The sequence below is a fragment of the Chlorocebus sabaeus genome, chromosome 3 (genome assembly GCF_047675955.1).
Source record: "Chlorocebus sabaeus isolate Y175 chromosome 3, mChlSab1.0.hap1, whole genome shotgun sequence".
In the NCBI taxonomy this organism is placed as follows: Eukaryota; Metazoa; Chordata; class Mammalia; order Primates; family Cercopithecidae; genus Chlorocebus; species Chlorocebus sabaeus.
Window position 1 is genome coordinate 799774 of NC_132906.1, and position 16873 is coordinate 816646.

At 48.4% G+C, this 16873-nt stretch overlaps 1 protein-coding gene across 2 annotated transcripts; it reads left to right on the plus strand.

Moving 5' to 3' along the window:
- The first annotated feature begins 7852 nt into the window (after nt 1–7852).
- GJB6 (gap junction protein beta 6) lies at nt 7853–16415 on the plus strand. Of its 2 annotated transcripts, none has more exons than XM_008021669.3 (3): nt 7853–8056; nt 10436–10597; nt 14881–16415. In XM_008021669.3, the coding sequence occupies exon 3, from the start codon at nt 14896–14898 to the stop codon at nt 15679–15681; it is 786 nt and encodes a 261-aa protein (XP_008019860.1). In that variant the 5' UTR covers nt 7853–8056; nt 10436–10597; nt 14881–14895; the 3' UTR covers nt 15682–16415. The 2 variants fall into 2 exon arrangements, with proteins under 2 accessions (XP_008019860.1, XP_008019859.1); XM_008021668.3 differs by lacking the exon at nt 7853–8056 and adding an exon at nt 8203–9327.
- Nucleotides 16416–16873: the final 458 nt, after the last annotated feature.

The window sequence follows — 16873 nt, forward strand, 5'->3', positions numbered from 1 at the left end:
ACCTAGATTATCTCATCTGTTATCTTCTAGAAGGTTTGAAGTTTTGCATTTTACATTTAGGTCTGTGATCCATTTCAAGTTAATTTTTGTTAGAGGTGTAAATTCTGTGTCTAGATTCTTTTGTGTATGTGTGTATTTGGATATTCAGTCGTTCCAGCACCATTTATTGAAAAGACTCTCCTGTCTCCAGTGAGTCGCCTTTGCTCCCAAAACCTAAATCTTCAGACTGATAGATATGCTGTTTAAAGTCAGCCAACTCTAAAGAACCCACAGGAGTAAAGAGCTGTTCTGAACACATGTTTCAATAGGTGAAGGCAAAAGAGACCCAGGGGGCAGCTTTGGGCCCCAAGGCCTGGACTGTTCTCCTTGGCTGAACCCTCTACGATGCTAAGTTCAGCCGAAGGTTCAGCTGGGGACATTGTGACATCTCCCCGGGATGTCTTCAAGTACAGACAACCTGGGCACACCTGGGCGTGTGCAGGAGGCTGAAGCCGTCCAGCAAGATGTCACCAAGGAGCCCGGGCGCTGAGTGACACAATGGGGATCCCAGGAACAAAGGAGTCACCCAGCCTCCGCACGACACCATCCACACTGAGGTTAGACCCAAACTCGCGCTGCAGTGACATCATCAAATTATAACCTGGCAAGACAAGAGAGGAAGGGCGATGGCTAGGAAATGTGACACAAATGAGACTGTCAGCAGCTGAAGGCTTTTCATTGAGTGGGAAATGTCATATAGGAATAGAGAGGGGTGAAGATGGAGACTACTGCATTCCAGAGACTGCAGCCGGTCTTTCAGAGACAAGGTCTGGTATAAGACTCCAACAATTCTGCAAGGTGCTTCAGCATCCCCACTGGACCAAGGAGGACACTGGGGAGAAAGGAATAAGAGGACAGAACAGCAAAGAAGAAAGGGAAGGAAAGCGAGAGGTGAGCTTCAGGGAGCATCTGCTGGGGTGCAGGTGCTTCTGGGAACTTTCCTTGGCGAGAATTTAAGGCAGCAAGCTGACTTGTCTGGGGATCTGTCATTAACAAGAGCTGAGCCATCGCTGGAGGTAAAGTCCTCCAAACCTGGTACCATCCAGAAAACACTCAGAATCTTAGCTAAGCAGCTGACAGCTGTGCCACAGCCATGAACTGAGCAGCAGGAGCCGAGGCAGCATTGACTGAAATATCCCACGAGATGGGAGGAGAGCAGAGGTGTGCAGGCTGAGTGAATCGGCTTCCAGGAGACAGGAGTCAAAGGTGGTGCCAGGCAGAGAAAGGCTATAGAGTTGGGAATTGCGCTAAACACAGCCTGACCAGGCTGTGGCACCTGCTAGCTGGGAGGCCTCTTGAAGTCACAATGGCCCCCTTGAAAAACAGGGACAATCTGACCCCTCTTGTAGGACAGCTGGAAGGTAGAGCTAATGCCTAACCCACACCATTTATTAATAAACAGTAAACACGATTATAATCCCGTCCTTGGAGGATGTCTGAGTTCTGCTCTGAAGCCCTGAGAGGGAAGGCATTTCTGTTGTGGGAGATTTTAAGGTAGCATTTAAGGTGGGGAGGGGGACTCTGCAGTCGTTAGCTCCTCCCTGCTGTCTCCCCAGGGCAGGGCCTTCCTTTCTAGCCCCTTAGATTTCCTTTAATCCCACCAGCACACGGGAACAACACCCAGAATCAGCTGAAAGTGTGGTTTCAGACTTGCTGCAAGTGGAGTTAGGGACCCCAAAGCCAAGGCCTGCTTCCCCCAAAGGAGCCGAGCCTCTGTGGACTGTGGAAAGGCTGTGGTAAAGCGCTTTTCGCTGGGAAGGACTGGGACCTGGACAACCGAACATGCTTCATTATCGTCAAGAGAGGGAAGGAAAAAAGTTCCCGCAAAGGTCGCCTGGAAACTAACGGGAAAGTCAGGCGTGGACTTAAACCGCCTTTATCATTTACTGACACAAGTAGTGCCGGTGGACTCAGGGCGCGTCCCAATGTTCTACGCCGAATGCCTTAATTCTTACCTCAGGCCCCCAGCAACATCGCAATGGCTGTGTTCAGCTCAAACCCGGCCAGATAACTGTCTTTGGTAACATGCCTGGGCTAAGACTCCCGTACCTTGAGACTTGTATTTTGGAAACTGGTCCGGGAACAAAAGTAAACAACAACAACAACAACAACAAAAAACACCATGTCAGAAGCTCATGGCTGTAAAGGCTGCATTCGTAAGTGCATGAACGGGATGCTTATCAGCAAGTGATCACTTCATTTTCAAAGAGCAATTCCCATTACATTTACAATACAGTCTTCATTATTTTTAAACAAAGGATAAGAAAATGATACTCTTAAATATCCCTTGTCTCTTCTAGTTTATTTTTTAATCTTGTTTCTTACAATAAATGTATTACACAGTCACTGTGGGGAAAACATAACAAATTAAGATGACTTGTGAAATCACCTATAGCAGGTATCATAACTGTTACCATCTGTGGTGGTTCCTTTTCGTCAGCCTCACACATACACATAGGGTCTGAACAAGCCTTTTTATTCGGTGTGCTTCCTTTGCTCTCCTGTTCTCGACCTGTCTTGGCACCTGCTGCCCTGGCGCCCTCTCGGCAGCCCTCCCTGTGGGCCTGCACCTTCTGGCTTACTGGCTGCCCCACTCAACCGTCAGCCCCTGGAAGGAGGAGCCCTGTGGGCCGTGGTGGTCCTAGAACTTTCAGCGTAGCAAGACTCCGAAGCCTCTGCTGGGAGGAAAAAGGAACCCACCTGTGGTTGTCAGCTGTGAAGCCCAATGTTTGGCCAAGCAACAGTCTAGATGTGGCCGGGAAGGTACTTTTAGGTGAGATTAACATAAATTGTTAGACTTGAGCAAAGCAGATGCCCCTCCACCTTGGGGGTGGGCCTCATCCAATCGGGGGAGAGTCAGAAGCAAGAAGCCTGAGGACCCCTGAGGAAGAAGAAGTCCCCCCCACACTGCCTTCCGACTCCAAGAGGAATCCTCACCTCTCACCTGGGCCTCCAGCCAGCCCCGCAGACTTCGGACTCACCAGCCCCACGTGGAGAGAGCCAGTTCCTTAAAATCAAGCTCTGTGCGTGTGTGCGTGTGTGTGTATTTTCACATATACACACACACACACACATCCTCTGGGTTCTTCTCCTCTGGAGTGCCCCGAGTAACACACCATCCTTCTGGAAATTGTCTCCACCTGTCAGCGGTCAGCACGCAGCCATGCTGGCCCCTCTCTGGCCTGGCCTCTTCCCCCTTAATTCCTCCTCCCGCCCACCATGGCTGGCTCTCCCCAGCTGCCTTCCTGCAACGCTCAGCTTTGGAGCTCCACCTTCTCTCCCACCCAGGTCCTTCTTAGACAACTCACCCTTCCTCCCAGCCACTGGGGACTGACTCGATTCCTCTGGAATTCAGGAGCACAGGCAGGTTTGAGCGTGAGGAGATGGTCCTGGGGGTGACAACCCTCCCCCGACTTTGGCCTTGTCATGTCCCCCTGTTCCCCTGCACAAGCCTCCCATGCAGCCAGGCCCGCTCATCTCCTCACCACACTCCTGCCAGTGGCCACATGCTGGCCCCCCGAACCTCCAGCCACCATATCCTGTCTGCTCAGGCTCTGAAGCTTCTCCCAGATCTTCATTCTCACTGGGCTCTCTCCTGATTCCCTGCAGAACAGCATTCGGCGTTCACATGTCTCGTACTGTGAAACAATTGTCTGTGTGACATTATTATATAATACACGCTTCTGTGCCCAGAACAGGATTATAGCAAGTCACCCCAAGATGTGGATTTAAGGTCATGGAAATACCCCCCAAAAATGAGTGCTGCAGAAATATCTTCATCTCAGAAATTACTGACGTGTTACTAAGGAAACCCTGAAAATACTAAAGTTCATTCGAAAACAAAGCAAAATAAGAAAACCAGGCCGGATATTTGTATCAATGGGAAAAAGTCACACCCTAAGTAGGCGCACACCGACACGGGTGTGGGAGGCGAAGGCGTGCAAACAAGGGCTGCGCTCTGTGTGCCGTCAGAGAGCACCGAGTCAAAGGCCGGGAGTCCAGCGCTGTTTTGGGCAGTAAGCCTGGCTCTGGATGGTAGACCAGGTACTGGACAGAGAAATAACCCTGTAAAGCACCCACTTTTTCTGATCTAATTCTACGCTTGGCAGAAGCCATGTGAGAGGAGACTGGGCACCCAAGGGGGCCTTCCCACCAAGCACATCCCCGGCCAGAGGCGTCTCCCGGAGAAAATCGTCACGTTGGCACTGTGGCTTTGGATCCAGACTGTTGGGGCTTTGATGACCACAATATCGTTTCTGGGATGTGGAGATAAGGACTGTCTGGTCTATACCTCTGCACTCTGTACCTCACTGAGAATGCCCGTGACCACTGACTGGATCAGGGACACCTTCATATTTAACAGCCCCCGTCCCTTTAACAGCAGGTGTCACACCTCTCAGTTAGAGCCCAACTGTCTGGAGGGTCAGCACAATGTCCCATCTTTACCCTACAGCTTCCCTCTCTGAAGTACAAGGCATCTGACTGATTATAAGTTTTCTGGGAACTATTCTTTTTATTTTCACCTACCAGACCCTTCTCTGAATAGCTGCAATTAGTCCGTTCAACAGTTACTTCTCAAATGTAATCATTCATTCAACAAACACTTTCTGAGCCCCCAGAATGCATCAAGCATGGCACTAGTGCTTGCACAGAGGCACAAAGCGCTGGACCATGCAGCCAGCCATGGTTCCTGCTGTAAAGAGTCTTTGGTCGAGTGGGAAGGCAGACAGTGAGTGAGCCAGCGCACATCACAAACAGTGCACCGCGATGCCTCGGAGAAATGGCTGATGCTAGGGCTGGAGCACAGTGTACCAAGTGGTCTAGAGCATCTTAGAGTGCCAGAAAGAAAATGCTACACACACACACACACACAAAGATGGATGTGCATCAAAAGGGAAACAGGAGCCAGATGAAAGAATAAAATAAAGAATAATAATCCAAAGTCTAAAATAAATATCCATGAGTTCATACTGATATCAATGAATGATTGAACACATGAATAAACTGGGGGAAGGGACAATCTCCCTTGGCCTTCCCCATAACTGGAAACTTGCTGAGGTCTTCACCAGAAGTAGATGCTAGCACCATGCATCTGTCTGCAGAACCATGACTGAATTAAATTTATTTCCTTTTCTTTTTCTGAGACCAGTATCACCGTGTTGCTCAGGCTGGAGCACAGTGGCAAGATCATAGCTCACAGACTCAAGCAATCCTCCTGCTTCAGCCTCCTGAGTAGCTGGGACTACAGGCACACACAACCACACCCAGCATATATATTTACTAGAGATGAGGTCTCACTCTGTTGCCCAGGCTGGTCTTGAACTCCTGAACTCAAGCAATCCTCCTGCCTTGGCCTCCCAAAGTGCTGGGATTATAGGTGTAAGCCACCACACTGGCCTGTCTTTTCTTTATAAATTACCCAGCCTCAGGTATTTCTTTGTGGCAATGCAAAAACAGCCTAACACATGCATGTTGGGTTCTAGATGTAGCTGGAACCAGTTGCCCCTTTCTTCTTGCCTATCTCTCCCTTTTGGAATGAAAATGCCTCTCCTATGCCTGCCCCACCGTTGTCTTTTGGGAGTAGATAGTCTGTTTTGATTTCACAGGTGCACAGCTGGAAGTGAGTCTGCCTCAGGAGAGTCATGCCTGCCTTGGAGTCTCAGCTTCATCTGATTTAGATGGCATTCTGGATTTTGAACTTTTCAATTGGTACTGGAAGAGTTAAGCTTTTGGGGACTATTGGGATGAAATGAATGTATTTCACATGTGAGAAAGGCATGAATTTTGGGGGCTAGGACAGAATGCTATGGCTTGAATGTGTCCCCTAAAGTTAATGTGTTGGAAACTTAATCCCCAATGCAACCGTGTTGGAAGATGGGAGGGACTTTTAAGAGGCGATGAGGTATGATGGCCTTGCCCTCATGAATGGATTAATGCTGTGATCTCTAGAGTGGGTTAGTTATCTTGGGAGTGGGTTCCTGAAAAACAATGAGTTTGACCCCCTTATTCTCTCTCCACTCCCACCTCTTTTCTTTCCCTACCCCTCTCATTGTTTTGCCCTTCCACCTCCGCCATGGGAAGACACAGCAAGAAAACCCCAGCTGGATGTCAGCATCTTGATATCAGACTTCCCAGCCTCTAGAACTGTGAAAAATAAATTTCTTTTCTTTATCAATTACCAGTCTACGGTATTCTTTTCTTTAACAATTACCAGTCTATGGTATTGTTACAGCAACACAAATGGACTAAGACAACTAATTTTCAGTTTTCAAATGAGCATCCCATCAAGTCCTTAAGTTTTATACAGTCCACATTTAATTTCTGCTGCAACAAGACTATCTGATGAGTAGCAAAAACTGAAGGACAGTGTTCAGTGTTAAGGCTATGCAGACTAATATAGATAATCTGAACAGAAAAAGAGATATTTTACACAGTGATGAGATGGTTTCATTTTTGGACACCTGAGCAAATGCAACACATAATCTGCGACAACTTTGGTTTGAAAATTCTATCCTGCACCAGTCCTAGAACAATTTCCACTGGTCCAGAATGTCAATGCTCAGACACAGTACTGCATGGAACCAGGTGCAGGATTGAGAACAGGGCATGCTTTAGAAAAAACAAAAGCTATTTCCAGGACTATCTGCTATGCTAGTTCAGCTTTGCCAAGCAATCTTCAAATACTCATGGAGCAGCACATACTATGAGCAAAGTACTTAGTATTGTAGAAATGCAAAAGAAGAGGGCAGGAGAATCACTTGAACCAGGGAGGCAGAGGTTGCAATGAGCTGAGATCACACCACCACACTCCAGCCTGGGCAACAGAGCCAGACTTCGTCAAAAAAAAAAAAAAAAAAAAGGCCTAGAGATTTCTGTGTCTCTCCACCCTCCAGGTTCAAGGCCATTTCCAGGACTTCCCCAGAGTTTTTAAAACTTGACTCGGGCAAATTCTCTAAGAACCTCGTTCTCCTCAAATAAAATATTTTGGAAGGTGGACCTTTATGAAGTCTTGGCTCAACTTCCACGACCTTTAACAGACATCGTAATTGTTTCATGGGAGAATATGACCTAACAAGTGGCATATGGTTCAGGTGGGGACATTTAATTACCAAACAATTTCGTAGGATAAGCAAGTCACACATCTTTTGTCCGATGCATGGCAGGTTTGAACCTGTAGAGCCAGGTCCCTAAATAGCTTCCCACGTTTCCACCCCACCGGCCCTTGCACCACTCCCTGTACTGGCCCTGGGCTTTCTAGTCTTGACTGAAAAGCGGGGAGGCAATGGGGTCTCTCCTGGTGCACTGTCCGGAGGAAGGCCCGCTCCGCTTCCCCGGAGGAGGCTTCAAAGGATGGAGGTAATTCATAAAAACAACCCTGTACCTCCTCTAAGTGGTCATTAATTAATAAAGACCCTCCAGGCTGCTACAGGAGAGGGCTGTGCACCCCGCGGGCTAGGAGAAGGCTGGAGTGCCCAGAAAGACCGAGGATGTGTCCTTCATGCATCTTTAATTCACAGCCTGCCCCGACACTGCTCGCCACGGGTGCGCTCGGGAGGAAGGGCTCCCTCGAGGGCCTGGGCAGGCGCCCCACACCTGCACCGCGCAGAGGGGCTGCGCCCCGGAGGGAGAGCCCCCTACATCCCTGGTACCCCGTCCCCTCCAAGGGCCGGAGAGAGGGCCCCTGCGCACCTCTTAGGGGTCCCCCATCCTGCGCCCCCGCCACGGGAAAAGGGTCCCCGCTCTGCGCACCCAGCCCCGGGGTACAGCCCCTGCCCTGCACCCCTTGCTCCCGCGGGGGACGGTCCGCGCCAGCGCCTAGGGCGCCCGGGCAGGTGGGGGCGCGGGGCCCGCGGAGTGACAGCGCTCGCCTCCCGTAGCCCGCCCGGGCCGCGTCAGGGCAGAGGCGGGGTGGGGCGCGGTTAAAAGGCGCGGCAGGTGGGAGCCGAGGAGAGCGCGACAGCCGGCGCCCGAGCCCGACCCGCCTCCCAGCCGAGCCCGCGCCAGGGCCGCCGAGCAGGTAAACGCGGAGCGGGGGGTCGTGCGGGGGCAGCGGCGGCGCCACCTGGGCCCCGCGGGGGAGGAATTTCCTCCGAGAAGCCAAAGCGGGCGAGGTCGGCGGCTGGTCCCACCTCCCCGTCGCCCCTGTTGCGTTCGGGAGCCGGCAGGGGAGGGTGTCGGGCCGCACGCGGGGCCAGCGGGCCCCCATCCGCCTCCATCCGCACCCTCAGCCCGCAGCGCCCGGCCCCGGCCCGGTGGCCCCTGTCTGTGTCCGCGGAGGAGCGGGGATGACTGTTTGGCTTTTACCCCAGCGTGGCCCCTTTGACTTGTACAACAGGTTTGATGAAGGTTCCGGATCGTGTGTCTAAGAGGCCAGAGTGGGGGCCGGTGCCCCTTTCCCCCGTTTCATTTGCCGCGTGTTGGGTTTTCTAAGCTTTTGTGGGTCACCGGCGTGTCCCCTTGGACTTGGGAAGAAGAAAGCCCCAGGTCTGGGATGCGGGTCTCAGTTCAGCCAAATCCCCCACTTGGGCCGATGCACAAGTCCCCGAAGAACCGCAGGGTGCGGGCTGCGTGACGGGCTTCCGAGAAACTTGTGAAATGCTGGTGACAATACGTGGAAGACAGTCATTAAAAGTAACTGGCGACACATCTTAGTTCAAACGTGCGGGCACCAGAAGGCGCTTCCTGTCGGTGAAGGAGACCAGTCCCCGGCGTCCTGTGTTTTGCATCCTGTGTTTGGCAAACGGGGCTGGCCTCCCTTCCTGGGGAGCAGGACGGTCCGGGTGAGCGTGGCCTGCCCGCAGCTCTGCACTCCCGGAGGGGCTGGGGACCTGCAGCCAGGCGGGGACACTGGCCCAGCGACCTCAGTGTCCCCTGGGTGGACATGCACCTGCTTAGTGTCTGATTTAACCATGCCAGGTTGTTCTTTTCCCTCAAGTAGATTTTATGCCATACAACTCTTTTCTCGCCCCAGTTCTAGCAGACTAACCAGTGTTCTAGAAGAAAATGTCCTGCCCCCATGCAGTCTCCTTAGAATTGCAGGGTGCTGCTCAGAACTGCTCCTGTGGAGAGCTTTGTCTGTTGTTTGGATCCAGCAGCGTCTTTGGGGGTGTTGCTTGAAGCCTGCCAAGGAGGGGAGGGAGGTTTTGAAGAGAGAATACCGGGGCTCTAGCCTGTCACATAACTGGGGGTGTGGAGGGCACCTCGCTGCCACTGCAGTGACTAACGCCTGGAAGACGCTGGTCAGTTCACCTGCCCCACTGGTTGTTTTTTAAACAAATTCTGATGCAGGTAATGATGACTTTATGCTTCTTTTCTTATGTTTTCTCTTCTAAATTCTGAGTGTTAGGAAGGAAAAGTACAGAAGATCTGGCTAAACAATTTCAGTATGGCGAAAGAAAAATTCTAACTTTCATGCCCTCTTCATGCATCTTTAATTCAGTTTGAATATTCCAGGTGCTGTGAGCAGTTTGCATACATTAGTTTAAATATTAAATGGGATAAAATTGTGGGAAAGTAATTTCTGACCCAAGCCGCTTGGTCTGTGAGGGCATAACCTTCCAATGGCCACCTGCCATAGGTTATGATTTCTGTTTTAGTTGCTTAGTGCATGAGCGTAGACCTGGAACCCCAGAGGGCCTGCTCCATTTTTATTCCCAGGGTCATTTAAATCTAGTTGAGCTTCAATGTTTGGAAAGGACACAAGTTTGCTTGAATGAACAAACATACATTGCTAACAAGACCCAAAGAAGGAAAGTTTAACTTAATGGAAATTAATTTTTAACTCTTTGAATTCTTAAATGATGTAAGAAACATACATAATTCCATGAGCTGTCCATTTTTACATCTGGACTCCATAGACAGAAACGTTTCACTTTTAGTGAGTTAATTTTGAAATATATGAATCCTAGACCCATTGTTATCACTAGCTGTTACTTTATCAGGACAGTTGCTGAAGTTTTTTGTCACTAAATTTAAAAATCAACTATCAGGTTGTCCCTTGGATGACCTGAGATTTCTAGAGACAAAAGAAATCTATTCTTCCTGATTAAAGAAAGAGCCTGGAGATTTTTTAAAAACCACTGATTTGGGGATCAGGGAGTAGCCAGTGTCTCAAACTCTCCCCTGTCCCTTTTTATATTTCTCAAGGAGTGGGCTTGAGGCCTCAGATTGGGTGTTACCGTTATTTTGATAGGGAGAAGATCCTACTAAAGAGCACCTTTGATTATTTTATGTGTGCAAAGTACAGAGCATCAGGAAGCTGGCAATTTCTGAACTTACCTCATAACAGTTCTGGGAATGAAGAAAAATACCCACAAAGTTTATTCAGGGGACACATTGCGGCGAGTAGGGGGGAGTTGAAGGAATATGGCAACAGCTACTATTTTTCCCTCAACAGGCGACATCCTCACTGATCGAGCAAAGACTGACATTCGTATCATCACTGTGCCCCACTGGCACTCCAGTGGGGTAGGAGAAGGAGCTCTGACACCCTCGCAGAGGGACCTTGCCCTCATTCTTTGAGTCTGAAACGCTGGCAGTCATTGGAAACAGGACTCAGGTTTGCTTGTTTTGCTTTGACATTGTTTTCCTTTAATCTATGCAGACTCCCCGAGTATCCAAAGCTACCTTCAAAATTGGGAGGCACATGCTCCTGTTCTCAGATCTATCAACTATTCCCTAGATGGCCGGGCGTGATGGCTCACGCCTGTAATCCCAACACTTTAGGAGGCCGAGGCTGAAGTCAGGAGTTCAAGACCAGCCTGACCAAGATGGCAAAACCCCGTTTCTACTAAAAAAAAAAAAAATTAACCAGGTGTGGTGGCATGTGCCTGTAGTCCCAGCTATTCAGGAGGCTGAAGCACAAGAATCACTTGAACCCAGGAGGTAGATGTTGCAGTGAGCTGAGATTGCACCATTGCACTCCACCCTGGGCGACAGAGCAAGAATCTGTCTCAAAAAAAAAAAAAAAAAAAAAAAAACAAAAACCAATTTTTTTTTTCTTTTTTGCGAAATGACATTGAAAGTGGAACAGAGCTATCTAGAAAAATATGCTGAGGGGTAACACTCTAACTTTGGGGTCTTTAGTTTTGGTTCTGTCATTAGTGAACTTATAATGGCATCGCTAAATAAGCTAGTTGTGATTAATTTCCCAAGTAAGAAGTTTTAAAAAAATCAAGAAGTTTCATTACTGCAGTCAAATGCCAATCGATCTAAATTACTTGAGTTGTAAAAGGAAAGAATAATCTATCTTCATAATGCTGTGTGGATCCTCAAAAGTAAAATCAATGGTTTACTTATTTTTAGAGCTAGATATTTCAAACTGGAGCTTTAGTATCAAGAATACAGCATTGAGTTGTTCACTATGAATAGATTTACCACAAAACCGAATACAGTTTACCTTTTTAAGTTTAAACGTAACCACATTCTTAGAAGTTGAAGACTGCAGAAGGTAAGCATATCTATTCTTTCCTTAAAAGACAGCCAGAGAGGCATCAGTTAAAATGAACCTTTCTGGTTTCCAAAGAAAGGGTTAATATTTTACTTTGTATTGAAGAAACTCCTCCCATTGGCTCCAGCCCTTCAGAAGCAGGAGAGGAAAGAGGTACTTTGTTTACTACAGCTGCAGCGGGTCCCAGTGGATGTCATGATTTTGGAAAGTAATTTGAAATTAGTGACAACTTCACAAATTGAAATAACCTTCAAATCTTCTCCAACCAAGAGGATTTGTGAAAGATTATGCCCTGTGGTTATGTGTTTTTACAAGGGAGAGCCTGGGGGCTGGCGCTTTCTTTGCCACCCCCAACCCCCAACATCCTTCCTCTGGGCCCCTCTGTAGTCTGTCCACCCACCCTGTCCACCCATGAAAGTCAGGACAGGAACAGCCAGTGGAGTTGAGTCCTCCTTAAAACTTGCTGAATCTCCTGCATTTACCACCATCCTCCCACAGCTCCATGAGTCGGAGCGTCTCCTGGGGCAGCCAGGACTGGCCAGTGATGGCAGCAATGTGTTGGAAATTTGGTGCTTGGTAACCCTCAACTGGCCCATCACCCTGGCCTGTCTCTTGACACTTGCAAGGGGAGCTCTCCTCTCCCTGGCTGTTGGCCTGCAGAGAATGATACGCAGGGCAGATCTCGAGGGCTGGTTGGTGAGCCCCTCAGGAGTGACACAACCGGGAAAAGAATGGAAAGAGCCACTCTCTCACTGTCTCGATTGGGAAACACCAGCTCAGGGGCACTGAGCGCCTAGGGGCAGCCCACTCAGGACCGGGCAGGTTTGGAGAGAGGACACAGCCCCTCCCTTGGATCACTTCTGCTGTTACGAATAGCAGGGCCTTTGTGGCTCCTGCAGGAGGACGTTGTGAACCAGGAGACTGTCCTGAGTGACTGGGGGCCTAGACACGCTTGTATTGGGTTTAACTTCATTTTTCTCAGCAAGCTCAGCATCTCCCTTACTTTTCTTCCTTTAAATGCATAGGTGCATTGCTGATTTTTAGTACCAGCATTTCCACAGGAGAAGAGAATATTATTATTCAGAATGAAAAGAGGGGCCCAATTCCTGGAGGAGGGCAACTACTTTGATTTTTAAAATAAGAGAAATGCTTAAAGAATTAAAAATAGAATAACCATGAGATCCAGCAATCTCACATCGAGATACCTAAAAGACTTGAAAGCAGGGTCTTGAAGAAAGTATGAGTACACCCTTACTCACAGTAGTGTTACAACCGCCAAAAGGCGGAAGCAACCCAGTGTCCATCGATGGGTGAATGAGTAAACAAAATGGGGAGCGTCTATACAGTGGAATAGCATTCAGCCTCCCAAATAAGGAAATCCTGTCACTCGCTGCAACGTGGATGAACCTCGAGGACACAATGCTGAGTGAAATAAGCCAGTCCCAAAAGACAAGTGCTATGGCTTTTCTACTTCTATGAGGTCGGTAGAGCAGTCAAAATCACAGACACAGAAAGTAGAATGGTGGTTGCTGGGGGCTGGGGAGGGGGGAATGGAGAATTGTTGCTTAATATTAATACCCAACCAAGGGCAAAATAAAACAATTTCTCAGAAAGCCAAAGGAACTAGGAGTTGGACTTTTCCAACAGGTCTGCTGACCGCACCCGGCCAAGCATGAGAACGTTTTTAGGGTGGGCATTCCTTTTCAGAAAACCTCAGACTAGCAGGGCAGGGAGTTGAAGTTATAAAATATCACAGCCTACCTCAAAATAAAGTTGGCTTCAGTCTGTAATATCACTGTGTCACTTTCCCAAAAGATGCTGCCTTGGGGCACACAGTAGCACCCCACTCCGAGGCCAAGGCACTCCTGGGTGGGGAGAGGCTGCCTCCATTCCCCCAACTACTTCCAGGAGCAGCCAGCATAATGCAGAGGGGCAGGTGTGTGGGCCAGAGTGTGAGGTCCAGGGGGCTGGCATGAGAGGGGGAGGCTGACAGGTGTCCCTCACCCATTCAGGGACAAGAAAGTCTAAGACCGGTGAACAGAAGGACTTTGGTGACTCCCTCATGCGCTGACAGCCTGTAAAAAAATGCCTGAGTGAATTCCTCTGGGGAGAGGTCTTTTACTTTCTGAAAATTTTCAAAGGTCCATGATACCTCCTTTTCTTTTTCAAAGGAGAATGCTGACCAGTTCTATAGTCTTCCGTGGCAGTGTAGGATAAGAAGGCAACTGTTTGAGTTATAGCAGAAGTGTCCATAGCTGTAAAGAAGTCCTTTTTCTCTTGGGATGTAGAATCAGTGCATTAACAGGGAAGGAGGCCCTGGGTGGCAGAGGCAGCAGATCCCCTCCTCGGCCACCCCTGGCGCAAACAGGACCCGCTGGGGAGGCAAAGCCAACGTGGGCTTGGTTATACTGAAGATATGTTGGAGAACAATGGAGCAATCTTTATAAAAGATTGTGAGTCTCTTTTAGAAGAGGCTTTCTCAGTAGTTGACAATATTAGATTTCCTAAGAACACATGAGTATGGCAGATGATGTTATTCAAGCTAGAATTAAGTATAAATATATTGTATAAATAAGCTAGTAAGTATTTTGTTTTTTCCCTTCTTAGTCTGTTGGGTAAACTAGATTATGTCATTCCAATGAAAGTTTTGTTTTCCCTGAATAAGCTATTTAACGAATAAAATCTACTGTGGAAGCTCGGTGAGGAGCCCTTGGATAAAGCCAAACTGGTGTAACAGCTCAGAAAGTGATCAAAAGGGAGCTTGGAAATGAATTCGTTTACCTGTGTTCCTGGATTAATGCAAACAGCAATCTAATATATGATCTGAATTCAGTTGAATCAAGATGATCTGAACCCCCTCCTCTGAAAAGTTATTTCTGACCAAAAACATGAGATTTTTTTTTTTTCTTTGGTGAGACAGAATCTCAGAATCTCGCTCTGTCGCCCAGGCTGGAGTGCACTGGCACGATCTCAGCTCACTGCAAGCTCCACCTCCCTGGTTCACCCCATTCTCCTGCCTCAGCCTCCCAAGTAGCTGGGACTACAGGCGCCGCCACCATGCCCGGCTAAATTTTTATTGTATTTTTAGTAGAGACAGGGTTTCACCGTGTTAGCCAGGATGGTCTCAATCTCCTGACCTCGTGATCTACCCACCTCGGCCTCCCGAAGTGCTGGGATTCCAGGCGTGAGCCACCACACCTGGCCAAGCATGACAATGTTTTTAGGGTGGGCATTCCTTTCCAGAAAGCCTCAGACTAGCAGGGCAGGGAGTTGAAGTTGTAAAATACCACAGCCTACCTTAAAATAAAGTTGGCTTCAGTCTGTAATATCACTGTGTCACTTTCCCAGGGCCTCTTCCACTAATAAACCTTTGCCCGCTTTTGTCTGTTTAGGGATAAACCGGCACAATGGACTGGGGGGCCCTGCACACTTTGATTGGGGGGGTCAACAAACACTCCACCAGCATCGGGAAGGTGTGGGTCACGGTCATCTTCATCTTTCGAGTCATGATCCTCGTCGTGGCCGCTCACGAAGTGTGGGGCGACGAGCAGGAGGACTTTGTCTGCAACACACTGCAACCGGGATGCAAAAACGTGTGCTATGACCACTTTTTCCCGGTGTCCCACATCCGGCTGTGGGCCCTCCAGCTGATCTTTGTCTCCACCCCAGCGCTGCTGGTGGCCATGCACGTGGCCTACTACAGGCATGAAACCACGCGCAAGTTCAGGCGAGGAGACAAGCGGAATGAATTCAAAGACATAGAGGACATTAAAAAGCAGAAGGTTCGGATAGAGGGGTCGCTGTGGTGGACGTACACCAGCAGCATCTTTTTCCGAATCATCTTCGAGGCGGCCTTTATGTATGTGTTTTACTTCCTTTACAATGGGTACCACCTGCCCTGGGTGTTGAAATGTGGGATTGATCCCTGCCCCAACCTTGTTGACTGCTTTATTTCTAGGCCAACAGAGAAGACTGTGTTTACCATTTTTATGATTTCTGCATCTGTGATTTGCATGCTGCTTAACGTGGCAGAGTTGTGCTACCTGCTGCTGAGAGTGTGTTTTAGGAGATCAAAGAGAGCACAGACACAAAGAAATCACCCCAACCATGCCCTAAAGGAGAGTAAGCAGAATGAAATGAATGAGCTGATTTCAGATAGTGGTCAAAATGCAATCACAGGTTTCCCAAGCTAAACATTTCAAGGTAAAATGTAGCTGCGTCATAAGGAGACTTTTGTCTTCTCCAGAAGGCAGCACCAACCTGAAAGTTCCTTCTCTAGCCTGAAGAGTTTGTCTTTATAAATGACTTTCATAATAAATAGATACTTGAGTTAACTTTTTGTAGGATACTTGCGCCATTCAACACAAAGTGATCAAATATGTGGTCCATCTCTGAAAACAGGAGACTGCTTGACAGAGGAGCATCACAGTCACTTTGACAGGTTCCTTTTAACTGGACTCTGACAAAGTGGGTACTTCCTGAAAATTTATGTAACTGTTGTTGATAAAGAACATTTATCTAGAAATCGATACTTTTATTAGGAAAAGATATTTTTATAGGCTTGGATGCTTTTAGTTCTGACTTTGAATTTATATAAAGTATTTTTATAATGACTGGTCTTCCTTACCTGGAAAAACATGAGATGTTAGTTTTAGAATTACACCACAAGTATCTAAATTTGGAACTTACAAAGGGTCTATCTTGTAAATATTGTTTTGCATTGTCTGTTGGCAAATTTGTGAACTGTCATGATATGCTTAAGGTGGAAAGTGTTCATTGCACAATTTATTTTTACTGCTTTCTGAAGGTAGACGGAACAGTATGGAAGCAGAAAGCTTTTTTAACTCACCTATTTGCCGATCACTGCGAGCAACTGAAAGTGAATGTGATTACCTCAATAAAGCTCGGCCCCATTGCTTAAGCCTTCGCATGCCTTGTGGTTTCTGTTGCATCTGGGCAGCTTGCTGCCAACCCTCGTGGGCTGGGTGCTTTTGCTGGGAAGGCGACCAGTTACTGTGGGTGGAGGGGCCTGGGACCTCAACAGGGATTCTTGCATCCTCACTGCAAATGGGCAGAGGCTAAGTTTAGCAGCCTACAGGGCATTCAGCTTGGAGGGGGCGGCTTGTACGACACTAGGAATGATGTCCTCAGGGTCAGTTCATCCTGGAAAGAGAGGAGGTTAGGGAAATCTTAAGCCTTCATCCCGTGGTGACTGAGAAAAGCACCCACAGTTTAGCACCCAGAGGTGGGAAACCTCTTTCCCCCCAAGGATTTCCAGATTGGACACAGACACCGTTAGTGTGGGTGTGGGTGAGGCAGGTGCAGACTGATCGCTCCTGGGAGCAACGGCACACCCGTGAACTCACTCCCTGCATAAAGGGACAC